General features: G+C 39.8%; 1 protein-coding gene across 8 annotated transcripts in view; it reads right to left on the bottom strand.

Annotated features, from left to right (window-relative positions):
- Positions 1–27,737, bottom strand: part of arb2a (ARB2 cotranscriptional regulator A) — a 549,148-nt gene that overhangs the window by 459,989 nt on the left and 61,422 nt on the right. For 7 of the 8 annotated variants that reach the window (XM_073066451.1, XM_073066442.1, XM_073066462.1 and 4 more), the window contains exons 5-6: positions 6,472–6,537; positions 5,429–5,620 (exon numbers count right to left, since the gene is read on the bottom strand). In XM_073066451.1, coding sequence (XP_072922552.1) covers positions 5,429–5,620; positions 6,472–6,537 — 258 coding nt within the window. The remainder of the gene's footprint in view (positions 1–5,428; positions 5,621–6,471; positions 6,538–27,737) is intronic. The other variant, XM_073066480.1, reaches the window with a different exon arrangement.

Below are 27,737 nucleotides of genomic sequence, written 5' to 3'. Positions count from 1 at the left end.
CAATTTAAACTGTGCATCTGCCTGCATACAGTTTACACCTGTCCATTTCCTGCCTGTTCATGTCCCTGTCTAAATGTCTCAAACATTGCTGTCATATCTACTTGGATCACTTCCTCTGGCAGCACATTTCAAGTGCCGACCATTCTCTTTGTAAAAATCTTGCCTCATAAATCTCTTATTTCCCCTCTCACATTCAAGCTATGCCCTCTAGTATTTGACATTTCTATCCTGGAAAAAAAAGAATCTATCAACAATATTTATGCCTTGCATAATTTTATTTCTGTCTGTCAGGTTGGCCCTCAGCCTACAATGCTCCAGTTAAAACTGTCCAAATTTGCACAACCCCTCTGTATAGCTGAAAGAAATGGATACAGCAAAGGTAATGGACAAAATACTGTCTGCCTACGATGCTGAAGATTTGGACTTCAAAGCTTCTTGAGTTTCTAGTCAAGTGGTTCTGGAAAATTTACTGCACTGGTACACCCACAGCAATGGAGAAAACCCCCCGATCGTTCTGCCCACAAAATAGCATCCAGCTACTAACCTGGACAGATTAAGATGTTGAATTTATGGAAATTAATAATCTCAGCCTCAGTTAATCTTGCTGTTTATAAGCTAAAAGAAAATAAGTTGCATAATTGGTCTTATGTCTGAATCAGATGTTCTAAGTGCAAACTTCACCCGGTATTAGAGCTAGTTCTCCAATCCTGAAGGACAACATTTTAAACTGAGACCATATCAGTCTTTCTGGAACAAAGAAAAGTAAGGAGATCTCACCTTACCTGACCAATAATCCTAGCTCAGTAAATGCCATCAAAAATTAAAGTTGACAAGCAGCATGTAAAACTGAAGCTCTCAGAAGTGCATAATATTTAATATAAATGTTCAGTTATTGACCCCCACTTACATTTGTGGGATCTTGTGCATAGAACGGCTGTAGTACCAATAATACTACCCTTCAAAATAATTAATTCTATGTGAAATTTTACATGACATAGAATAAAGCACTGCTTTGCTGCCAGAAAAATGGTCAGAAAAATTAACATTTTAAAGTTTTGATTTAAGATAGCACAGACTGGTATATAACTTCAAATACATCATTATGAGTGGATCTGGCACACCCCAGCACTGATTCCCAGAATTGATTTATTATTCTTGGAAATTAACACATAATATTCAAACAAAAAATGTTGGAGGAACTCAGCAGGCCAGGCAGCTTCTATGGAAAAGAGTAAACAGTCGATGACTCAACCCAAAACGTCGACTGTTTACTTTTTTCCATAAATGCTGCCTGGCCTGCTGAGTTCCTCCAGCATTTTGTGTGTGTCACTTGGATTTCCAGCATTTGCAAATTTACTCATAATATTCAAAGAACATTTCATGAAAAGATAAACAAGGAAATTGTAGTCAATTTGATTAGTTTGCATTTAGAAGATAACAGCAAGCTAAAGGAGCCAGCTTATATCCAGCACTCATGAAAGTCTCCACACTCTGGCCCCTACACAAAGCAAGGCAGGGCATAAGTAGTGATCAGACCTTTATTCGCCAAATATGATCACTTCTGAAAATAACATGTAAACAAAGTAATAAGTAACACATCTTAATAAGCTGGTAAGGAAGGCGGGCTCTGTCATGGGCAAAGTACTGGAGAGTATAACATCGGTAGCTGAGCGAAGGGCGCTGAGTAGGCTACGGTCAATTATGGAAAACCCTGAACATCCTCTACATAGCACCATCCAGAGACAGAGAAGCAGTTTCAGCGACAGGTTGCTATCGATGCAATGCTCCTCAGACAGGATGAAGAGGTCAATACTCCCCAATGCCATTAGGCTTTACAATTCAACCGCCAGGAGTAAGATATGTTAAAGTGCCGGGGTTGATTGTATTAATGTATTTAAGTAAACTACTTAAGAACTTTTTAAAAGCTATTATTAATGCTTTTTGAGAGAGTGATTTAGATGCATATCATATTTTTACAGAGTTAAGTATTGTATGTAATTAGTTTTGCTACAACAAGTGTATGGGACATTGGAAAAAGTGTTGAATTTCCCCATGGGGATGAATAAAGTATCTATCTATCTATCTAAAGACAGGATTTCTCTTTTCCATTTACCTACCCTTTAGGTTACATTTATGGAAGAAATACTAGAGAAACTGCAATCCATAATATATATGCCAGCTTTGGAGTTCAATGGACTCTAAGCTAGAGAGGAATTGTAATCAATTAAGGGTACGTAAATCTTGGCATAGATGGGGAACACCTAAATATTTCAAGATTAGGAAATAATGAACAGATTTTAATGTTGGTAAGTGTCAAACTGAGATAAAACAAAGAAATTAAACGTACGTTTGTAGAAGCGATGCAAATAGATGATAGGCATTCGGTAACTTTGGTGGACCACAACATATGGCAGTAAAATCAGTCAATCGTAAGTTATATAGCACATAGTGTATATGAAACCTATTTTACAAGATGAACTAGGTGGTTTATAAAGTCACCAGACCTGGTCCTAATCTAGAGTAAAATACACCATTCTGTTAGCCACATTATTAAAAGCCATCACATGATAAGGCTGTTCTACAGAAAGCTAAAACCGTTTAACTCGTTTCCATTTAGAAAATAAGATGAGATGAACACTAATGGAATGAGTCCTGATGGGGGTAGGGGGAGAACCACTTCATGATCCATCCCCAGGTTCAGCAGGCCTCCAACAGCAGAACCCAGCCCATGCCCCCCAGCAATGCCATAACAACTTGGCTACTACCAAAGACATCTTCGATATCTGATATTTAAGAACAGATAAGATTGACTAAATATCAAAAAAATACATTTAATTAAAACATGCCATATGATTGTTAAGTAATTGTAAACAAATAAATAGAAAACTAGAGAAAAATATTAAATATTTAAAAATTGCTAACATGTGTAGGGCTCTCAGTAACAGTGGTGTTAACTGTTCAGGCTAACAAAACGGCTTCTCTGTATTGTTATAATGAAATGGCTTCTCTGTAATGTTATTTAATGCTGTAATGGGTTTCTGTGCCTTGAATGTTTGCATTATGATTGCAGATAAGGGGGAAACTAACCAATGGAGAATTGTTATGCTATCTTGTATGTGTAAGCTGAGTGGGAGTTCACGGTCTTTTTCGGGAGGAGAGACAGGACGGACGAACGTGTGAGGAGCGGCTAGCGGTTCCAGGGCAGCGGATACTGGACGTGGGTGGTTGGGACGGTGGCCGAAGGCTCGGAAAGTCATTGTGGATGGAACTGGAGGCATGAGCAACATATTAAAATATTATGTGCACAAACTGATAAACTTACTGATTTGGCACCTTTAGGTTATCTGTTTCTACTAACCCATCACTAAGAAATAACTATAAAGTTGCAATTACAAACGTTTGTATTTACTCGCCTTTGGTGTATTGTCTGATATTTGTGTTGCGAGCGTCTACTGGGGGGGCATTACACTGTATTTACACCGAAGTATTGCACTATTGGTGGGGCGACAGCGGTTCACCCTAGGCGAATGGGGGTAAATTGTGGGCACAGATGCTACACATGTTTTAAAGAAGACTAGTAACATGTGGAGATATGTCTCTACCAAAGGAGATGTAAGGCATTCCTTCCCTGACTAGTTCGCGGGTCACCCTTGGGCATGGTGTAACACCTGCTTCTCCCCTCTCCGCTCCTGCCCCGATCAGGGTCACGTGAAGCCATGGGAGCAGGTGGCGGATGGTCGTATGAGCAGCTGGTCCATGTCACAAGTCCTGGATATGTGACCACTGACGCCAGGCAGACAGTCTCTGAAGAGTATTGATAATGGCTGGGGTCACTCGTCTTATAAAGACACTACCCAGAAAAAGGCAATGGCAAACCATTTCTGTAGAAAAGTTTGCCAAGAAAAATCACGGTCAAAAGACCTTGATCCCCCATGCCATATGACATGGCACTTAACGATGATATCAATGATGATGATGATGATGTGGACAACTGGATGTGAAGTACATCCAACTTCTCAGCAGAATATGTTTTGTGCATACACCACAAGCATTTTTCATAATTTTCTGATGCAGTGCATAGATGCAACAGTTGATGGTACATTTAAATAGTACTAACTTCTTAGGGGGTAGTTAGATGGGTGGGGGAGTAATTTTTCTGCAGCAACAGTGTCTAGAATGAAGTACAATCTGGCACAAGATCTTAATGGGATATTCATGATTCTTAGCTTACTGACATGCTAACCATAGCAAAGCTGTTTCCAACAATTCTGAAAATGACAAATGAGATGCAGTGATCAAAAGTGGGGGGAAATGTTAATATGTATTTAATTAACGATACGCTGGACATCACCTTCTGGTTCGGAAATTGCAAGGTACCTGACTGCAAGTTCCTACAAAGGATTCCAAGGACTACTGAGCATCAGGGTCTCTCTTCTACCCATTAGAGATAGTTATCAGGAGCACTGTGTGCTCAGGACCCTTCGTATTGTCAATGATCTCTCCCATCCATCCAAAAATCCCTTTGACACTCTACTATGAGGCAGGAGGTACTGTAGAATTAGGACAGGTACTGTTAGGATGGGAAACACATTCCCCCAGGCTATAAAACTACTGAACTCTCTGGCACTACCCAGGACTCCCATGTATGAAGCTCCAGTATTATTATATTGTTTATTTTTTAAACTTGTATTGTATATGCCCCTTATTTGCAAATTTATTTGTGGCAATATTACTTTATGGGTTAAGTGGGTGAGTTATATGTACTGCGTTGTGCACCTTAGTCCGAAGGAATGTAGTTTTGTTTGGCGTTTTTCATTTTTAGTCATTCAACTGTGCCTATGTATTCATGTGCACAGATGAATGATAATAACTGAACTTGAACATGAACATTAAAACTTGATAGAAGTTTGATATTGATCTTATGATATGGGATATAAGATTTGATATTATTATGAGGAAACAAACGGGGGACAGGTGAAGTACCATTATAAAGTGGTGAAAAGTAACATTTGGGGCACAATCAAGCCAGCCATTCACTGTTGCATGTAATTTAGTTACCTACACTGAACATACCAAACCAGTTATTGTTATGGATGTGGCATTATCTATCAAAACTTCAGAGTTCTCTTCTTGGAATTTTTTGCTTGAATTTTTAACAATTGAAAGATAATGTAAGTAATATTAAATAAAAAGTTCAGTAATGTTCAATACTGTCACATATTCTGAACTGTTTTTGAACACTACAACGAGACATATAGACTAAAATGTACTTTGCTGTTCATACAGTAAAATAATCTCTTCTGATTTTAGAAATTCTTATGCTCAATCTTAAATTGCTTTTCACAGCTTCCAAGAATAAACAAAAAAAGAAAAAAATTATTAAATAGTTTATAAAAGTCAAAAATAAGTTTCTGAAAATTAGTCTTACGTCCATAGCCCTTTTAATGAAAGGTATTTGAGTCCCACTGTCAAGGTCTTCATTGATAATAAGTCTTCTGGCCCACTGGCCAACCCGAACAACACCATTGCCATGTATCAGAACCATCAACTTGTCAGGATTTGACATGGCATCTTCACTCATAAAGATGAAGCTTTTTGGTTCATCTTCTGCAGCGTCCACCTGGGTTTAAAATAAGTGACAAAGTAGGAGCATTATTTAAAATTTCTAAAAATGTTGAAACTAAGATAATTACAAAATACCCTAATTACTGTTACATCTTTCTGATGCAAAAAAAAGTCCATGAAAATTTCAATATCTTTAGCATAGTCTGTCAGTAACAAAAAAAAACAATTGCAAAACATAAATTTCAAATGTTGAACTTCTGAATCTCAAGCAAGATACGCAAGCCTCGGAAATAGTGCAATGATGAGTTACAAGGGCTAGATTAAGTCTTAAAGATTTAAATTGGAGGACAAGCTTCATATACTTGCCTCTGTATTCATTTGAATTTAGAAGTCTGAACTAGACTCAGACCCAAATTTTAAAATGAGTTAATAATTCAATAGGGGTCTTTTTGTGGAAAATATCCAGAGCAAGAGAGTGTAATCTTAAAATAAATGTTTGGCCATTAAAGAGTTAAATCAGCGAACAACTTTTCGTAAGGATATCATGAATTCATACCAACATGAACTGAAATGTTTAGAAGATCAACTGGAATATTCAAGACCAAGACTGATAGATTTGCTGCTACTTGTACATTATTCCTGAGTATGCTCCCCATTACAGCATTGATTTACAAGGTGCAGATTCTTGTGTTTATAGTCAAGAATTAAAATGATTTACATCAGGAAGCACAATGCTCTGTTCAGAATGAAGTCATATGCAATGACTTGATCGATCATCCTAACAAAATAATTTTAATAATGTAAGTATCTCAAAATATAACATTTCTGTGTGAATGCCTCATCCATGATGATAAGATATTTGTAATTGTCAGAAGTATGAATAATCAAAGTACAAGTTTAACTTACTGGGAGATAAACCTTCTTTAGATGGCATTCTTTTTCTAAAAGATCATAAACATAGTGAGTGATAATCTGTAAATGGAAAAAAATGCAAAAATTACAAAAGCACTGTTTGTACTCAAAATATCCTATTAAATAATAAGTCCAAATGATCTATGTCTCTACACCATTGGCATTTTTGAAAATGTGCAGCATTTTTATTGTCAGGTTAGTGGTCATTTTCAGTGTTTAGCTCCTGCTGGAAAGATCAGAATCAGTATTAGATTTAATATCACTGACATACAGTGCCTTGCAAAAGTATTCAGCCCCGAACCATTTGTTCACATAATTGAGTAATACAACCAGGGAATTTGATCAATTTAACTGAGAATTTTTATTTATGAATCACATACTACTTTTTTCACAATGTATTTGTTCTTTTCATGACCATGATTGTTCTTGGCAGATTTTTCTACAGAGGTGGTTTACCATTGCCTTCTTCTGGGCAGTCTTTCCAAGATGCATGACTCTAACCATTATCAATACTCTTCAGAGATTGTCTGCTTGGTGTCAGTGGTCACATAACAAGGACTTGTGATATGCACCAGCTGCTCACATGACCATCCACCACCTGCTCCCATGGCTTCACGTGACCCTGATCAGGGCTAAGCAGCTGCTACACCTGCCCAAAGGTAATCGGCAGGCTAGCTGAGGCGTGTGCCTTACACCTCCTTTGGTAGAGATGAATCTCCACCTGACCACTCACTTTTCACAAGAGCCCCAAAAAAACAGGGAAAATAGTAAAGCATGAAAAACTAAAAATTCAAAAAACTGAAATGTCACCAGTTCAGAAGTATTCATCCCCCTTTGTTCAGTATTTAGTTGCCCCACTTCTTGCAGCTATTACAGCCAATACTCTTTTTGGATGAGTCTCTATTAGCCTTACACAACGTGATGGAGCAAGATTTTCCCATTCCTCCTTGCAAAATTGTTCAAACTGTGCCAGGTTAGTTAGGGAGCTAAGGTGGACAGCAATCTAGAGGTCCTGCAGGAGATGTTCGATTGGTTTAAAGTCAAGACTCTGAATGGGCCACCCATGGACATCAATTTCTTCATTTGAAGCCATTTCATGATTGCTCTGGCAGTGTGCTTTGGCTCATTGCCCTGCTGAAAAATGAGCTTCCTCCTGAGTTTAAGCTTTCTAGCAGAGGCTAACTGGTTTTTATCCATGACCTCTCTCTATTTAGCAGCATTAATCTTCCCTTCGATCCTGACCAGATATCCAATCTCTGGTGCTGAAAAGCATCCCCAAAGCATGATGCTACCTCCACCATACTTTATAATTGGGATGGTATTACCTGACTGACATGCAGTATTACATTTATGTTACATGTACTGTTTCGTGTTAAGGCCAAATAATTCCATTTTAGTCTCAACCAACCACAAGACTTTCTTCCACATCTTTACACTACCTTCTAAGTGATATTTTGCAAAGCCTTAAGAGGCAAGGACGTGCTTTTTTTTTAGGCAAGGGCTTCTTCCTTGCTGCTCCTTCATAAACATCATTATTGTACAAGACATTAGATATTGTGGAGCCACGAACTTCATCTCCAGTTGCAGCCACTGTCTTCTGCAGCTCATTCAGAGTGACTGTTGGCGTCACAGAAGCCTCTCTTGCAAGTATCATTCTTCTCCAGTGACTAAATTTAGAGGGGCAGCCTGACCTAGGCAGTGTGGCTGTGGTCCACTTTTACACAATGCACTGCAGAGCTCCGAGGTATGTTTAGTGCCTTTGTGTGGTCTTGTACCCTTCCCCAGATTTGTGCTTCTCTATTATCATTTCCCTGACTTGTCTTGGGTGCTCTTTTACCCTCATTTGGCTTGGTCTTTTGCAAGTTTACCATACTGTTGAATGGGAGAGAGCAAGAGAGGGAGAGAGGGAGACTGAGAGAGAGAGAGAGAGAGGCAGAGAGGGAGAGAGGAGGGGGAAGAGAGAGAGGGAGAGACAGACAGAGAATGAATTCATTCTTAAAAATTCGTTGAAAACAGGTGATCCTCCAATTTTCTACATCAACAAAGTGGGTGAATTGGTAACATGATATACAGTATTGCACCTGAGGAGAGGTAGGCACAGTAACTACAAAGGGGAAGAATACTTTTTCAGCATCATAGTTTTGGTTTTTAATTTTTAGTAAATGGTTGATTGATTTTGGAATTTTTCATTTCATTTGACATGATACACAATGTTTTGTATATTAGCTCCAAAAAGGTCTTACTTCAATATATTATAAATTTACAAAATGAGACAGTAAAATTTGAAAACAGTTGTGGGAGGGGTTGAATACTTTTTCAAGGTACTGTATGCTGTGAAATTATAGTGAGAATAATTTCATCTGCTCTATCCCAGTATGTCAGCAACAGGCCTAGGATACAGTTAGCAGATGTATTATGAACACAAGATGGTTGACCAATAATTGCCCCTGAAAACTTCTCCCAACTGTGGAATTCAACTCCTTGTGTCTTAGTACTATATAGCATCATACCAGGTCTGTCTGTGATTCCCTGCACTCTTTTACCCACTTTTTTCAAATAGTGGTGTCATGTATACTACCCAACAATCTGCAAGGTCCATTGCAGAATCTTTAGAATTTCAGAAAATAATTACTCGAGTACCACCAGCTCCACAACCATCCCTTTACAGTCTAAGCTATAATGTAGAGCAGACCCAATGGGCTGAATGCCCTAAATCTGCTCCTATGTCAGAGGGTTTTATAGCCTAATCCTAACAAGTGTTTTTTTTTTCAGTTTTCCAATACATTAGTTTCTGGTAGCTTATGATTATCTTTTTGAACATTAAAACTACATAAGATCCTTCTAAAAAGGATAAAATCTCAGATTCTGGTGCAGTATTAAAAACCATAAAAGACTTTTTAACATATTTCTGCAAATATGTTAAGATTGCCAACATCGAGACTAACAATCTAATCCATTTCACAATTCCATATTCCAAGGGGAAATCCTTCTTACGATATCAATTCTACTTCAACTTTTTATTTATTCAGAGTTCAAAGTACATTTATTATCTAAGTATGTATACTATATACAGTACATTGAGATTTGTCTCCTTACAGGCAGCCATATAACAAAGAAACCCAATAAAACCCATTAAAAATGGTGCAAACAGTAGAAGTAAGCAAATAGCAATCAGTACTGAAGCTCACAGAAGTGAGCCTACAGACACTAAGCCAGTCAACACTGCAACTGATTCACCAGCCTATTAGTTGTAGACCACAGCCTCAGTTCAACACAGAGACAAGTAAACCTTGTGGAGCAGTGAACCGAACTGGCCCATCCCTTCCCTCCAGCCCTGACATCCTGTCCTTTTCAATCTGGCCTAGCACTTAGATCATCCAAACCTCAGGTCATTCCTTGCTCTCAGACTCAGGCCCTGCCCATTCGATATGCTCTTGGGCCCAGGCCACACCACTTTGATTTAGCCTGTACCTGACCTTTCCAATTCAGCCCAGTGCTTAAAGATATCAAACCTTCAATCTTTCCCCGCTCTTGGACCCAGACACTGTCTCAAATCTACCTCTCCTCTGCTCACCTTGCCTCAATTCCACTGCATCAAATCACCTTGAAGATTTCTCCAGCAAATATTGGCTCATTCCCCATTTTCAGGCCCAAGCCCCACCAGCTCAATTCGACCCATACATGCCATGTTTCCCTGCACCTTTGAGACTTCAGTCCACACTACAAAAATGCAAGGACATACAGAAGGTTCAAAAGCTCAGCTCCAAAAGGGAAGCTACAGGATATTGGCTGCAGTGATCATTTAGCAGAAAAACTGATTAAACAGTTGGTAGTTTTATTTGTTATGTTTGGGGCCAGCAAGTAGTCACAGAGCTTCACCAGTGCCATCTTAAACATAAATTCAGATCCACTGTACTACCACACCTTTAAATTTATAACTATATGTATTATTGTATCTTGTTAACTGTCCATTTTTATTCCTGTAATTCTTTTAGTGTTAATAATTATGTCATTTTGACAATCTCAAACAAGAAGTAATTTATGACAAACATTGACAAACAATGTGAAAAGTAGTGGTCCCTACACTGACCCCTGAGAAACACCACTAGAAATTTACAGCCAACCAGAAAAAAATTATTTTATCCCCACTTGCTGCCTCCTGCCTGTCAGCCATTCCTCTATCCATGCCAGTATCTTTCCTGTAACACCATCAGATTTTATCTTGTTAAGCAGCCTCATGTGCGACACCTTATCAAATGCCTTCTGAAAATCCAAGTAAATGGCATCCACTGTCTTTCCTCTGTCTGCCCTGCTTGTTACTTCCTCGAAGAGTTCTAACAGATTTGTCAGGCAAGATTTCCCTTTATAGAAACCATTCTGACATTGACTTATTTTATCATTAGTATCAAAGTACCCAAAACTTCATCCTTAATAGTAGATCCAACACTTTCCCAACCACTGAGGTTAGGCTAACTGGTCTATAATTTCCTTTCTTTTGCCTTCCTCCCTTCTTAAAGAGTGGAGTGACATTTGCAACATTCCAGTCCTCATGCCAGAATCAAGTGATTCTTGAAAGATCATGACCAGTGCAACCATCATCTCTTCAGCCACCTCTCTCAGGACTCTGGGATGTAGTCCATTTGGTCAAAGTGAATTTTCCACCTTAATACCTGAGTTTTCCTGGCAGTTTTCCTTTGTAATAGCAGTGGCACTCACTCTGGCTCCCTGACCCTCATAAACCCCTGGCACATGACTATTGTCTTCCACAGTGAGGACAGACACAAAGTACCCATTATTCATTAATATATCCTTATAAAATAAAATACTGGTAGGCTGCTGGTGACCAGTGGTGTTCCTCAGGGGTCAGCATTGGGACCACTACTTTTTACATTGTTTGTCAATAATTTAGATAGTAAAATTAATGGCTTTTTGGCAAAGTCTGTGGATGACGCAAAGATAGATGGAGGAGTAGGTAGTGCTGAGGAAGCAATGCAATTACAGCAGGAATTATTGGAAGAATCGGCAAAACAGTGGCAGAAGAAGTACAGTGTTGGGAAATGTATAATAATGTATTGTGGTAAAAGGAACAATAGTGCGGACTGTTATCTAAATGGGGAGAAGGTTCAAACAACAGAGGTGCAAGGGGACTTAGTAATCCTCGTGCAAGACTCCCAGAAGGTTAATTTACAGGTTGAGTCTCTGGTAAAGAAGGCAAATGTGACATTAGCATTTATTTCAAGGAGAATAGAATATAAAAGCAAGGAAATAATACTCAGCCTTTGTAAGACATTGGACAGGCTGCACTTGAAGTATTGTCAACAGTTTTGGTCTCTATATCTCAGAAAGGATGTGTTGTCATTGCAGAGAATCCAGAGGAGGTTCACAAAGTTGATTCTGGGAATGAATGGTTAACATATGAAGAGCGTTTGGCAGCCTTGAGCCTGTACTCATTGGGATTTAAAGAAAGCGGGAGGATCTCATTAAAACCTACATAATGTTGAAAGGACTAGAGAGGATGGATGTGGAAAGGATGTTTTTTATGGTGGGGATATCCAGTACTACAGCATACAGCCTCAAATTTGAGGGGCGACTTTTTAGATCAGAGGTAAGGAAGATTTTTTTTTACTCAGAGAGTAGTGAATCTGTGAAACACTCTGCCACAGGCAGTGGTGGAGGCCAAGTCTGTGAGTATATTTAGGGGTGGAAGTTGATCATTTCCTGATCAGTCAGGGCATCAAAGGATCTGATAAGAAGGCAGGTGTAAGTGGTTGAGTGGAATCCAGGATTACCCATGATTACCCAGGCAGAATAGATAGGCTGAATGGCCTAATCCTGCTCCTATGTCTTATGTAACCAGAAAAGGCCCCCTTTATTCCCACTCATCACCTCCAGTCTGTCAGCCATTCTTCTATCCATGCCAGTATCTTTTCTGTAATGTCATAAGATTTCATCTTGTTAAGCAGCCTCATATGAGGCACCTTATCAAATGCCTTTTGGAAATCCAAGTAAATGACATCCACTGCCTCTCCTTTGTCCACCCTGCTTGTTACTTCCTCGAAGAATTTTAGCATATTTGTCAGGCAAGAGTTTTCTCTTTCTGGAAACCATGCTAACTTTGACATATTTTATCATTTGTCTCCAAGTCACCCAAAACCTCATCCTTGATAGTGGATTCCAACACTTTCCCAATCACTGAGGTAAGGCTAACTGGCCTATAATTTCTTTTCTTTTGTTTTCCTCTCTTCTTAAAGAATGGAGTGACATTTGCAATTTTCCAGTCCTCTAGGACCATGCCAAAATCAAGTGATTCTTGAAAGATCATGACCAATGTATCCATTATCTCTTCAGCGACCATCTCAGGATTCTGTGATGTAGTCCATCTGGTCCAGGTGACTTATCCACCTTAAGACTTTTCAGTTTGCCTAGCATGTTTTCCTTTGTAATAGCAATGGCACTCACTCCTGTTCCCTGACAATCATGGACCTCTGCATACAGCTGGTGTCTTGCATAGTAAAGACAGAGACAGGTAATGGGACTTAGTTGCAGCCAACAGGCTGAGTATCAAATCATTAGGGATGCAGAGTCAGAAAGGATAGCAAATATGGTACTCAAGGTATTGTATCTAAATGCACGTAGTATAAGAAATAAAGTGGATGATCTTGTTGCAATATTACAGATTGCCAGGTATGACGCTGTGGCCATCACTAAATCGTGGCTGAAGGATGGTTGTAGTTGGAAGCTGAATGTCCAAGGTTACGCGTTATATTGGAGGGATAGGAAGGTAAGCAGAGAAGGTGATGTGGCTCTACTGGTAAAGAATAGCATCAAATCAGCAGAAAGATGTGACATAGGATCAGAAGATGTTGAATCCTTGTGGGTTGAATTAAGAAACCGCAAGGGTAAAAGGACGTTGAAGGCAGTTACATACAGGCCTCCCAACAGTGGCTGGGAGGTGGACCACAGGTTACAACAGGAAATAGAAAAGGCAAGTCAAAAGAGCAATGTTATGGTAGTCATGGGAGATTTTCACATGCAGGTCGATTGGGAAAATCAGGTTGGTAATGGATCTCATTTGTTGAATGCCTAAGAGATAGCTTTTTAGAGCAGTTTGTCATTGAGCCTACTAGGGAATCAACTATACTGGATTGGGTGTTAAGTAATGAACTAGAGGCAATTAGAGAGCTTAAGGTAAAAGAACCCTTGGGAACCAGTGATCACAATATGATTGTATTCAACTTGAAATCTGATAGGCAAAAAGTAAAGTTTGACATAGCAGTATTTCAGTGGAGTAAGGGATATTACAGTGGTATGAGAGAGGAGCTTGCCAAAGTACGTTTGTAAATTGGAAGGAGCTGCTGGCAGGGATGTCAGTAGAGCAGCAGTGGCATACGTTTCTGGGGAAAATGAGGAATTGTAGGACATGTGGATTCCAGAAATGAAGAAATACTTATATGGTAAAATAGTACAACCATGGCTGACAAGGGAAGTCAAAGCTATTGTAAAAGCAAAAGGAAGGGCATACAACAAAGCAAAAATTAGTGGGAAGATAGAGGACTGGGAGGATTTTAAAAAACTACAGAAAGCAACTAAAAAAATCATTAAAAGGGAAAAGATGAAATATGAAAGCAAGTTTGCAAATAATATCAAAGTGGATAGTAAAAGTTTTTCCAAGTATGTAAAAAAAAAAGAAATGAGAGTGGATATAGGACCGCTCAAAAATGAGGCAGGAGAAATAAGAACAAGCTCAAGAAGATGTCTGATGAACTAAATGAGTGTTATGCATCAGACTTCACTGTGGAAGACACTAGCAGTTTGCCTGATGTTGTCGTGTTTGAAGGAAGAAAAGTGGGTGTGGTTACTGTTAATAGAGAGAAGGTGATCAAAATACTGAAAGACCTCAACGTACATAAGTCACCCAGACCAGAGAAACTGCACCATAGGGGTAGTGTTAGAGATTGTGGTGGCATTTGAATTGATCTTTCAAAAATCATTGAACTCTGGTATGGTACCAGAGGACTGGAAAATTGAAAATGTTACTCCACTCTTTAAGAAAGGAGGAAGGCAGCAAAAAAGAAATTATAGACCAGTTAGTCTGATCTCAGTGATTGGGAAGATGTTAAGAGTCAATTGTTAAGGATGGGGTGATGGAGTACTTGGTGACACAGGACAAGACAAGACAAAGTCAGCATGGTTTCCTTCAGGGAAAATCCTGCCCTACGAAGCAGTTGGAATTCTTTGAGGAGATTACAAGTAGGATAGATAAAGGGGATGCAGTGGATGTTGCATATTTGGACTTTCAGAAGGCCTTTGACAAGGTGCCACACATGAGGCTGCTTACCAAGTTAAGAGCCCATGGTATTACAGGAAAGTTACTAACATAGTTAGAGTATTGGTTGATTGGTAGGTGGCAGAGAGTGGGAATAAAAGGATCCTTTTCTGATTGGCTGCCAATGACTATTGGTGTTACACAGGGGTCGGTGTTGGGACTTTTCTTTTTATGCTGTATATAAATGATTTAGATGATGGAATAGACGGCTTTGTTGCCAAGTTTGCAGATGATACGAAGATTGGTGGAGGGGCAGGTAGTGTCGAGGAAACAGGTAGGATGCAGAAGGACTTAGAAAGATTAGGAGAATGGGCAAGAAAGTGGCAAATGAAATACAATGTTGGGAAATGCTTGGTCATGCACTTGAGAAGTAGAAATAAATGTGAGGACTATTTTCTAAACAGGAAGAAAATACAGGAATCTGAGATGCAGAAGGACTTGGGAGACCTTGTGCAGAACACCCTGAAGGTTAACTTGCCGGTTGAGTCAGTGGTGAGGAAGATAAATGCCATGTTAGCATTCATTTCAAGAGGTCTAGAATACAATAGCAAGAGTGTGATGCTGAGGCTTTATGAGACACAGGTGAGGCCTCACCTTGAGTGATGTGAACAGTTTTGGGCCCCTCATCTTAGAAAAGATGTGCTGGCATTGGAGAGGGTCCAGAGGAGGTTTACAAGAATGATTCCAGGAATGAAAGAGTTATCATACGAGGAACGTTTGATGGCTATGGGTCTGTAGTTGCTGGAATTCAGAATGTTGAAAGGCCTAGACAGAGTAAATGTGGAAAGGATGTTTCCCATGGTGGGACAATGTAGGACAAGAGGGTACAGCCTCAGGAATAAAGGGCGCCCTTTTAAAACAGAGATGTGGAGGAATTTCTTTAGTCAAAAGGAGGTGAATTTGTGGAATTTGTTGCGATATGCAGCTGTGGAGGCCAGGTCTTTGGGTGTATTTTTGGCAGAGATTGATAAGCTCTTGATTGGACATGGCATAAAAGGTTACGGGATGAAGGTCAGGAACTGAGGTTGAGGTGGAGATAGAAAAAAAGGATCAGCCATGATTGAATGGCAGAGCAGACTTGATGGGCTAGATGGCCTAAATCTGCTCCTATGTCTTATGGTCTTATGTTCTAACAGAAGCTAAAGAGACTGAAGGTAGAGGAATATAATCAGAGTCAGCTGGGATGAGGGTTAGGCTAGTGCATTTATTTCCATGTGTATGAGTGCACAATTGGAAGGTATCTCTACTTGCTCTATGTGGGCATTAAGACAGTGCAAGCAAAGAATTCCAATCATCTTGCTACAGCTTCCAATGAACTCATATTTCACTCTGTCACATCCATGCCATAGTGGGTGTGCAACAGCCACATCATTTATATTTAAAAATGAATGCAAGGATCTTCACACACTCAGAACCAGAGCACAAGCAGGCCATCCTAGATCTTGAGGAACCACCAAACCAGAAGTATTAGTTTGTCCACTGATTACCTACCAGCTGCTGTTTCCCAAATCCAACCCTCACCCCTCCTAGCTCCAATTTCCCACTATCTCCCACTTCACCGGATTTCACCTGTTGCTTGCCCACATATGCCTCATGTCTCCCTCTCAGCTCCTTATCAACTTCAAGTTCAGGTATAACTGTCATTCAACCATACAGAGGAATACAGCCAAACAAAACAGAATTCCTCTGGTGCCAAGGTGCAAAATCCAGAACCAACAGTAATGCACAGCACATATAGCAAGATACAACTATGCAGAAAAACATATAAAAATTTAAAAAATAATATAGCCCAAGTCCCTGAGTGTCATGGCCTGTAGATTGATGGTGCATGGATTTTGTCTTTGAGTCATATTTCTGCAAGTACAACCCACAACAGTTTCTCATAGTGTGCAGTGCAGGTTGAGACAAACAAATTGGACAAACATATTTTCAAGGGATATTGGAAACTTCGTTCGGAAAAAGAGAGAGATCTACAATAAATATAGGCAGCATGGAGTAAATGAGGTGCTCGAGGAATATAAAGAATGTAAAAAGAATCTTAAGAAAGAAATTAGAAAAGCTAAAAGAAGATACGAGGTTGCTTTGGCAAGTAAGGTGAAATAAATCCAAAGGGTTTCTACAGTTATATTAATAGCAAAAGGATAGTGAGGGATAAAATTGGCCCCTTAGAGAATCAGAGTGGACAGCTACGTGGAGAGCCAAAAGAGATGGGGGAGATTTTGAACAATTTCTTTTCTTTAGTATTCACTAAGGAGAAGGATATTGAATTGTCTAAGGTAATGGAAACAAGTAGGGAAGTTATGGAAACTATTATGATTAACGAAGAGGAAGTACTGGTGCTTTTAAGGAATATAAAAATGGATAGGTCTCCGGGTCCTGACAGGATATTCTCTAGGACCTTGAGGGAAGTTAGTGTAGAAATAGCAGGGGCTCTGACAGAAATATTTCAAATGTCATTAGAAACGGGAATGGTGCCGGAGGACTGGCATATTGCTCATGTTGTTCCGTTGTTTAAAAAGTGTTCTAAGAGTAAACCTAGCAATTATAGGCCTGTAAGCTTGACGTCAGTGATGGGTAAATTAATGGAAAGTATTCTTAGAGATAGTATATATAATTATCTGGATAGACAGGGTCTGATTAGGAACAGTCAACATGGATTTGTGCGTGGAAGGTCATGTTTGACAAATCTTATTGAATTTTTTGAAGAGGTTACAAGGAAAGTTGACGAGGGTAAAGCAGTGGATGTTGTCTATACTTTACTTTATTGTCACCAAACAATTGATACTAGAGCGTACAATCATCACAGTGATATTTGTTTCCGCGCTTCGCACTATAGGGACTTCAGTAAGGCCTTTGACAAGGTTCCAAATGGAAGGTTAGTTAGGAAGGTTCAATCATTAGGTATTAATATTGAAGTAGTAAAATGGATTTAACAGTGGTTGGATGGGAGATGCCAGAGAGTAGTGGTGGATAACCGTTTATCAGGTTGGAGGCTAGTGACTAGTGCTGTGCCTCAGGAATCTGTACTGGGTCCAATGTTGTTTGTCATATACATTAATGATCTGGATGATGGGGTGGTAAATTGGATTAGTAAGTATGCAGATGATACTAAGATAGGTGGCATTGTGGATAATGAAGTAGGTTTTCAAAGCTTGCAGAGAGATTTAGACCAGTTAGAAGAGTGGGCTTGAAAAATGGCAGATGGAGTTTAATGCTGATAAATGTGAGGTGCTACACTTTGGTAAGACTAATCAAAATAGGACATACATGGTAAATGATAGGGCATTGAAGAATGCAGTAGAACGGAGTGATCTAGGAATAATGGTGCATAGTTCCCTGAAGGTGGAATCTCATCTGGATAGGGTGGTGAAGAAATCAGAGCATTGAGTATAGGAGTTGGGATGTAATGTTAAAATTGTATAAGGCATTGGTGAGGCCAAATTTGGAGTATTGTGTACGGTTCTTGTCACCAAATTATATGAAAGATGTCAACAGAATAGAGAGAGTACAGAGGAGATTTACTAGAATGTTACCTGGGTTTCAGCACCTAAGTTACAGAGAAAGGTTGAACAAGTTAGGTCTTTATTCTTTGGAGCGTAGAGGTTGAGGGGGGAACTTGATAGAGGTATTTAAAATTATGAGGGGGATAGATAGAGTTGACGTGGATAGGCTTTTTACATTGAGAGTAAGGGAGATTCAAACAAGAGGACATAAGTTGAGAGTTAAGGGGCAAAAATTTAGGGGTAAAACGAGGGGGAACTTCTTTACTCAGAGAGTGGTAGCTGTGTGGAATGAACTTCCAGTAGAAGTGGTAGAGGCAGGTTCGATTTTGTCATTTCAAAAAAAATTGGATAGGTATATGGACAGGAAAGGAATGGAGGATTATGGGCTGAGCGCAGGTCAGTGGGACTAGGTGAGAGTAAGCGTTCAGCACGGACTAGAAGGGCCGAGATGGCCTGTTTCCATGCTGTAATTGTTATATGGTTATATATCCAGTTTGTCTCCCACTGAGCAAAGACTGAAGAGCAGCACTGATGGGAAGGACCAGTATCCAACCCAGTATGGAGTACATTGGATCACAGCCAGCTCCAGTGTCTCCTTCATGTCTGCAACAGGCGACTCTGAGGCATGAGGACCTTGTCCACACAAAACCAAGGCAATGCAGCTCCTCCACTGTCGGTCTCACCTTTGAACCAGTTAATCAGACTCGCAGTACTCTTCAGTAGTTATGCTGACTTTCCCTTTGCACTCTCAGTCCTGATGTAAAGTCTTGCCAAGAAACACTGATCATCCCTTAGTCTCTACAGATTATGTTTGATCTGCTGAGTTCCTCCAACAGTTTGATTTTGCACCAGATTCCAGCACCTGCAGTCTCTTTTGCATCTTTATTATTTTATCATGCCTCAGTTTCAAAGCATGTTTCACGTTGAAAAGGAAGCATGGTTTACAGTTATACAGGTTTGTAAATTATGAACGCAAGATAAAACTCAATGGAATTCAATCCAAACAAGAGAAAATAGTATTATACTAAACAAAATTAAATAATGAATGTTTAGCACAGTAAGGCAATAAGATATAAAACAACATGCTTTTTCAACTCTTGCAAGTTCCAAAGTGGTTAATAACTACCAAAAACAATCAATTATTGGCTGTGGGCGAAAAAAACTCACTTATTGCAGTCATACCTGCAAAACTAACTGCAAGGGAATTGTTTACATTTTGTTAAGTGAATGCAAATCATAGCTGCGAGCAATATTTATGCAGGGGAAGTTCAGCCCCAAAGCATTCCATTAGAAATGCAGACACAATGTAAATTTTCCCTCTGGGCAAAATATTGTGGTTCAAGACCATTAACAACTTCATAGTTTTGCCGCTGGTTTGGTTATTTGCGCATTGATTTCTGAACAGGCTGTTTAATTGTTTGATTTATAATACATTAGATTGTAGGCAAACATATGAAATCCCTGCTTAAGAAATAGGATTTTTTTTAATGGGCATAATTTCAAGATTCATCCAACTATGCAGTATAGATCCACATAACCTTTCAATCACAGTTCTTTTGAGTATTTATTTTTTCTTTTTCACTAATTGACCATTTGAATCCCACTATTCTGTCACATCAAGGACTAAAAGATCTGTAGAAAGCTTCAGAGGGTGGAGATAACAACATTACTCCATTTCATTGTCGTCACCTGAACAAACGACAAATATTCCCTGATCACATGTAATTCATTGCATCTTTAAATTTCACAAAATTTGTATTTTTCTTTCTATGTCAAACCAATTACTATTTAACTTTACAGAAAAAAAACAATGAAACATTTTTGGTGATGTGGAATTCATATAAATGTATTGCAAAAATGATTGGAATAATAAAATAACAATAGTGAGTCTGATAGACGGCATAATACAAATACAGCCAGACATACTTTATTGATCCCGAGGAAATTGGGTTTTGTTACAGCCGCACCAAGAATAGCGAAGAAATATAGCAATAGAAAACCATAAATAATTTAAAAATAATAAGTTAATAATGCCAAGTGGAAATAAGTCCAGGACCAGCCTATTGGCTCAGGGTGTCTGACACTCTGAGGGAGGAATTGTAAAGTTTGATGGCCACAGGTAGGAATGACTTCCTGTGACGCTCAGTATTACATCTCGGTGGAATGAGTCTCTGGCTGAATGTACTCCTGTGCCTAACCAGTACATTATGGAGTGGATGGGAGTCAAATGTTACGCCTTGTTCCCGACTATAGATTTTACATTGTTAAATAAACTGTTTCACCAAGACACAAGAAATTCTGTGAGTGCTAGGAAGCTTGAACAACACACACAAAATGCTAGAGGAACTCGGTAAGTCAGGCAACAGTTAGGGGGTGATGGTATTGGAATGTAGATTGAAAAGTAGATATTGTTGGGGATCAAATGGACATAAATGTGTACATTAGATTAGGTTAACTTATTGTCATGTGGACCAAGATTAAAATAAATGAAGGCATTTAGAAAATTTGTTCAAAATTATTCATGTTGAAAGTTTTAAAGAGACAATTCAATAATAACAATTTTAAATAGTATTGTTTCTGTAAATGTTTACTGTCCAAATACTGAAGTGTACAATAGGTCTGTAAGGATTTCAAAATATATCCAATGTTACGTGTTCTTGCAACTGCCTAGCTGGCAACAAGCCTGCAGGAATATTTCCTGTGAAAACGCCTCGCTGCTCTCAGGTTCTAAAAAAAATTCATTCACTAGTCCATTTGAGAGTGAACATAATCAAAGTGCAGCAGGGTATAATACGTGTCAACAAAATATTTACTTGTACCTTAGGTTAGCCACCCATGGTAGAGTATTGCAACCCATATGGGGCAGGAGACATATTACTGATGTTTGGGGAATCCCTTCCTGAAGTTTGCTTTACTGAAGCCATAAAACATTGGACATAAGGGTTTGCTTTCTCAAAAGAATTGATGGCTGAGACAATTCATCTAGTGCCACCTTGGCAATGGATCAAGGTGCAACACACTACCTTTCTGTGCTGATTAATAACCAAGATCCAATCCTTAAAGACACTCTGTACTAAGCAAAGATGCAAGGTTGCATTGGTTGTTAACAAAAAATAAAACTATAAGTCTATAGACATAGGAACAGAATTAGGCCACACAGCCAATCGAGCCTGCTCCATCATTCCATCATGGTTGATTTATTATCCCTCTCAACCCTATTCTCCTCAGTTCTCCCCATAACTGATGCCCTTACTATTAAAGAACCTATCAACCTTCATTTGAAATTTACTCAATTATTTAGCCTCATCAGCTGTAATGGCAGTAAGTTTCATATACTGTATTCACCATCCTCTAGAAATTCCTCCTCATCTCTGTTCTAGTGATATTTCTCTATTCTGAGATTATGCCCTCTTGTCTTATACTCCCCAATATAGGAAACACCCTCTCCACATCCACTCTATCTTGACCTTTCAATATTTGCCAGGTTTCTTTGAGATTCCCCCTCATTCTTCTAAATTTCAGAATCAGAATCAGGCGTAATATCACCGGCATATGTCATGAATTCAGTTGTCTTTATAGCAGTAGTATAGTGCAACACATAATTATAGAAAAGAATAGCAAGAACAACCCAGAGCAATCAAATACCCCTCATACGTTAACACTTTCATTCCCAAGATTATTCTCATGAACCTTCTCTGGACCCTTTCCAATACCAACATATCATTTCTAAGATAAGGGGCTCAAAACTGCTCACAATACTCCAAGTGCAGTCTTAACAACATGTTACAAAGCCTCAACATCACATTCTTGCTTTTCTAGCCCTCTCGAAATGAATGCTAAAATTGCATTTGCCTTCCTTACTACCGACTCAACCTGCAAGTTAACCTTCTGGGAATCTACAAGGACGCCCATACCCCCATGCACCTCTAATTTTTGAATTTTCTCCCCATTTAGAAAATAGCCTAATATTCCCTCTACCAGAATGCATAACCATAGACTTCCCTGCACTGTATTCCATCTGCCACTTCTGTATCCATTCTCCTAATCCGTCAAGTCATTCTGCAGACCCCATGATTCCTCAACATTACCTGCTCCTCCACCTATCTTCATATTGTTCGCAAACTTTGCCACAAAGCTATCAATTCTATCATCCAAATCATTGGGACATAACATGAAAAGAAGTGGCCCCAATGCTGACCCCTGTGGAACACTACCAGTCACCAGCAGCCAACCAGAAACGACCCCCTTTACTCTTACTATTTGCCTAATTTTCTATCCAGGCGAGTACCTTTCCTGTAATACCATAGGCTCTTTTCTTGTTTAGCAGCCTCATTTGCAGTACCTTGTCAAAGGCCTTTTGAAAGGTTGATGCATTTCACTGTATGTTTCTATGCACATGTGACAAATAAATAATAAAACTGAAGTTTATTTCAGTGGTGCAATAGTTCCAAAGTAGCTGCAACAAGCCAGTAAACTACCCACATCCCTACACCCACTCTAAACAAAGGAAATTGTGAAGAGCTGGCTCTGACTGACTGGGAGAATATATTGAAAGCTTTAGAAGTTGGCAAGCAATAAATAACATTTAAAACAATAACACATGCTGCAAAAAATTATCCCTTTAAGGCACAAAAAAAGGAGATAAATTACAAAGTTACTAGCAGTAGGCCTGAGACTGGGAGCATTTTGCAACTCAGCAGAGAAAGGACATGAAATGGTAACGAACCGCAAGAAAGAATTTAAAAGCATAATCAGCAGCATTGATGCTGCATTTCTTTGAGGAGGTGACTAGTAAAATTGATAATCAGGAAACAGTGGATGTGATACTTTTGGACTGCTGAATGATTAAAGCCTAGATAGAGGATGTTCCCTATAGAGGGAGAATCTAGTACCAGAGTCTCAGGATAGAAGAACTTCCCTTTAAAACAGAGATGAGGAGGAATTTCTTTAGCCACGGGGTGATGAATCTGTGGAATTTGCTACCATAGACGGATGTGTAGGCCAAGTCATTGAGTGATAGATTCTTGACCAGTCAGAACGTCAAAGGTTGTGGGGAGAAAGAAGGAGAATGGGGTTGAGAGGGATAATAAATCAGCCGCGATGGAATGGCAGAGCAGACTCGATGGGCCAAATGGCCTAATTCTGCTCCTATATCTTATAAAAAAGGTGAGGGTAAGTAGTGGAGCAAGAGCTTGCAGTTTGTTTCTCTCTTTGCATATGGCAGATGAACGATGGTCACTGTTTTAAAAGAGATGACGATATAATATTCTCCATTGGCAAACAGCAGCAACCAGCTCTGTAAACGTACAAGGGTCTCCATGTATAATCCTTCACACTCCATGACAATGCACAAAGATATTTCAAACCTCTCTAGTCAGCAAGCATTTTATTGTCATGCTCATCAGCCTTCCTCTTCTTTAAAAATGATGAGAAACAGGAAAGAATAGGCATCACTGATTTCAAAGACCTACATTTCAAATTCATCTCACACTTTGCAAAGTCTACCTTGTATGATTACGATCCCTTGTAGGACTGCTGGCACCAATGTGTAACGTGACTTCTGGTTCACTCCAACTGTGCAATGGTTACAGGCCTGATGCCAAAGGATCGGATTACGTTGGGGAACATTATTACCAAGGTACTGACAAGATAAACTGTTGAAATAATATGTATGGATGACATGCAAAACAAATATGTTCATGTAACTTGGTATATATGCCAAAATAAACCAAGTCACCAATTTATGTCTCTGTGTCATATATTTTCTATGATTTTAATCATAGCATAAATAGAAAGACAAAACAGATTCTTACCTAAAAACTTAGTGCAGGAGATGGGGTTTCATTTAATTGTTGGAGCAAGATGATATGGCCCTTGTGGCTAAAGAGATCAGGGGGTATGGAAAGAAAGCAGGTACAGGGTTCTGAGTTGGATGATCAGCCGTGATCATACTGAATGGCGGTGCAGGCTCAAAGGGCCGAATGGCCTACTCCTGCACCTATTTTCTATGTTTCTATTTATGTAAGACAGACTGATTACATCTCAATAGGACTCAGACCAATGTTTTCACCAAACAGGCAACGGAATAGATACTAGTATGTCACAGCAGGACAGTGGACAAATGGAGCAGGAAGACCAAGAGAAAGAAACAGATAGATTCATAAAGTGTGTATATAAATCTACTAAGGTTAATTAATAGGTATAATAAACTGGAGGCATGAATAACTCTGTGAGAATATGATGCAGTGACACTAGTTACAACATTAATCAGAAAAGGGGCAAGACTTAGCACTCAGCAAACTGGGATAGAAGGTGCTTAGAAAATAAGGACCTAGTTAAGGTAAGTATTATGGTGCTAAAGAAAAAAGAACAATATTAGAATTCATTTAGTTGGAAATAAGAAATAAGAAGGGTGCTACAACAGTATTTGAGTTATTCTATAGACTGTGAAAGGGTTATAAAAGAACATATCTGCAGAAAAAATATTATGCATAGTCAAGAACAATAGAGTGAAAATAATGAGAACCTCAATTATTCTAAGGAATAATTCGTTCATCTGCCATATGCAAAAGAAAGGAGACAGTTTAAATGAGTCCAGGGTTGATTTAGTGGAGACATTTTTGCCGGCCTTGTATGAAAAGGGGTTACTGGAGGAGAAGGAAAAGGATAATGGGGTTAAGGAGAGTAAAGGAGAGGAGGTAGATCTACTATTAGCAAGGAGGGACTTTATAAAGGAACAGAGTCGTGATGAGGAGCTTGTGGTGTTGAAAGAATCAGCTCTTTCTGAAGTAGAGATTGATAAGGAACCAGGGGGATACTATCTGAAGGAGGGAATGTTAGAGGAAGTGGAGGCCGACCACGGTGCCAGTCAATGAGGACTGGGCAGTGGTACACCAGGTGGTGGTTCCGAAGGTTTATCGGGATGAAATTTTGAACTTGGCTCACAAAGGACCTCTAGGTGGACACCTGGGAGTAAGGAAGACAGTAGATAGGGTTATGAAAGATTTTTATTGGCCAAATATGAGGAAGGATATTGTTGACTATTGTAAAAGGTGCCATACTTGTCAGGTGGTAGGAAAGCCAAATCAGGTTATTCCTAAGGCACCCCTCAGACCCATACCCGCCTTTGGGGAGCCTTTTTCCCGAATCATCGTGGATTTTGTGGGTCCTTTGCCTAGAACTGCGAGCCGGCAGCAGTACGTCATGACCATGATGTGTGCTGCTACTCGATTCCCAGAGGCTGTGCCCCTGGAGAACATTAGGACTCCTGCGGTAGTAAAGGCACTCATTAAATTTTTCACCACGGTAGGGTTACCTAGAGAGATACAGTCAGATCAGGGGAGTACCTTCACGTCCCATGCATTTCAACAAATGTTGACACAGATGGGAGTTAAACAAATTCTAGCCTCTGCATACACCCAGAATCTCAAGGAGTGTTGGAAAGATTCCACGCAACTTTAAAGACCATGATTAAAACTTACTGTCAGGAAAACACTCATGGCTGGGATGATGCATTACCACTTCTGTTATTTGCAGTGAGGGATACGGTTCAGGAATCTCTGGGGTTCAGTCCATTTGAGCTTGTTTTTGGTCACAGGCCCAGAGGACCTTTAACCTTACTCAAAGAAAAATGGTCTAGTCCAAATGTGCAAGTCAATGTAATTGACTATGTTTTGAGGTTCCGTGAAAGGCTCCATAAAGTTTACAAGTTTGCGAAGCAAAATCTTAAAGACTCCCAGACTAAAATGAAACAATGGTATGATAAACGAGCCCGAGAGCAAGAATTTCAAGTGGGCGATAAGGTTTTGGTCCTGTTCCCTGTAGTTACCAACCCCCTACAGGCGAGGTTTCAAGGGCCGTACAAAGTGATTAAGAAAATAGACTCTTTGAATTATGTGATCAAAACACCTGATAGACGAAAGCCGAGCCAGTTGGTTCATGTTGACATGCTCAAAGGTTATCATGACGCGACCCCCACGGTGGTCGGTGTTGTCACGAAGACCGATGAGGCAGAAAGGATTGATAAGGAAGGGTCCGAGCGTTTTGAAAAGATAAGCATAGTACCCACCAGACTAGAGAACTCTGTTATTTTGGCCAACTGTGCTGATAAAGTCAGTCACTTGGAGCCTGAACAACGAGAGCAACTGACACAGCTAATTAACCGGCATGCAGATTTATGCCCAGATGTTCCCAGAAGGTGCAAAGTAACAGACCATGATGTTATTGTTACCTCAGCCCAGCCGATTAAACAATCCCCTTATCAGATGAATTTGGAAAAGAGCAAGCTAGTGGAAAAAGAAATTGAGCATATGCTAGCTGCTGGTATTATTCGTGAATCTTCCTCTGCATGGGCATCTCCATGCGTGGTTGTACCGAAGCCGGACGGTAGTATAAGATTCTGTACAGATTACAGAAAGGTGAATGCCATCACATAATCAGATGCTTACCCTATCCCCAGGGTGGATGATTGTATTGATAAAGTGGGTAAAGCGAGATACATCACTAAGATTGACCTGCTGAAGGGATACTGGTGTGTTCCTTTGACTGACAGGGCTCGAGAAATTTCAGCCTTTGTCACACCATCAGGGTTTTATGAATACAATGTGTTGCCATTTGGAATGAAAAACGCTCCAGGGACATTTCAGAGAATGATCGACGCTGTGATTATAGGGTTAACAAACACAAAGGCTTACATTGACGATGTAGTAGTTTGGAATGACACTTGGGATGAGCACATTGAAGCTGGGGAGAAACTGTTTAAACGAATGCCTGCAGCCCACTTCACAGTGAACCTCGCAAAGAGTGAGTTTGGCCATGCCACGATCACGTACCTGGGGTATGTGGTAGGACAGGGGCAACTGGCTCCTGTGCAGGCTAAAGTACAGGCTATTTCCAAGGTTCCTGTCCCAACAAATAAGAGGGTATTGAGAAGGTTTTTGGGCATGGTGGGGTACTATCGAAAGTTTTGTAAGAACTTTGCGGACATTACCCTCCAGCTTACAAAGCTCCTACAGAAGGAAGAAAAATTTGAGTGGAGCAGTCCTTGTCAAGAAGCTTTTGAGAGATTGAAAACCATATTGTGCCACCACCCTGTGTTAAAAGCACCTGATCTCTTGAAACCTTTCTCCCTGATGCAAGTGATGAGGCTGCGGGGGCAGTCCTATTGCAGAAAGCAGGGGATGGCGTGGAACACCCAGTGGCGTATTTCTCTCAAAAGTTCAATGTGCATCAGAGAAATTACCGTACTCCACCGTGGAGAAAGACTCCTCGATTCCCAGAGTCTAGTCTGACACCAATTTTCACACACACACACACACACACACACACACACACACACACACACACACACACACACACACACACACACACACACACACACACACACACACACACACACACACACACACACACACACACACACACACACACAC

The sequence above is a fragment of the Hemitrygon akajei genome, chromosome 2 (assembly GCF_048418815.1).
Source record: "Hemitrygon akajei chromosome 2, sHemAka1.3, whole genome shotgun sequence".
In the NCBI taxonomy this organism is placed as follows: domain Eukaryota; kingdom Metazoa; phylum Chordata; class Chondrichthyes; order Myliobatiformes; family Dasyatidae; genus Hemitrygon; species Hemitrygon akajei.
Note: the sequence above shows the minus strand (reverse complement) of the source record. Positions and strands in the feature narration are given on the sequence as shown.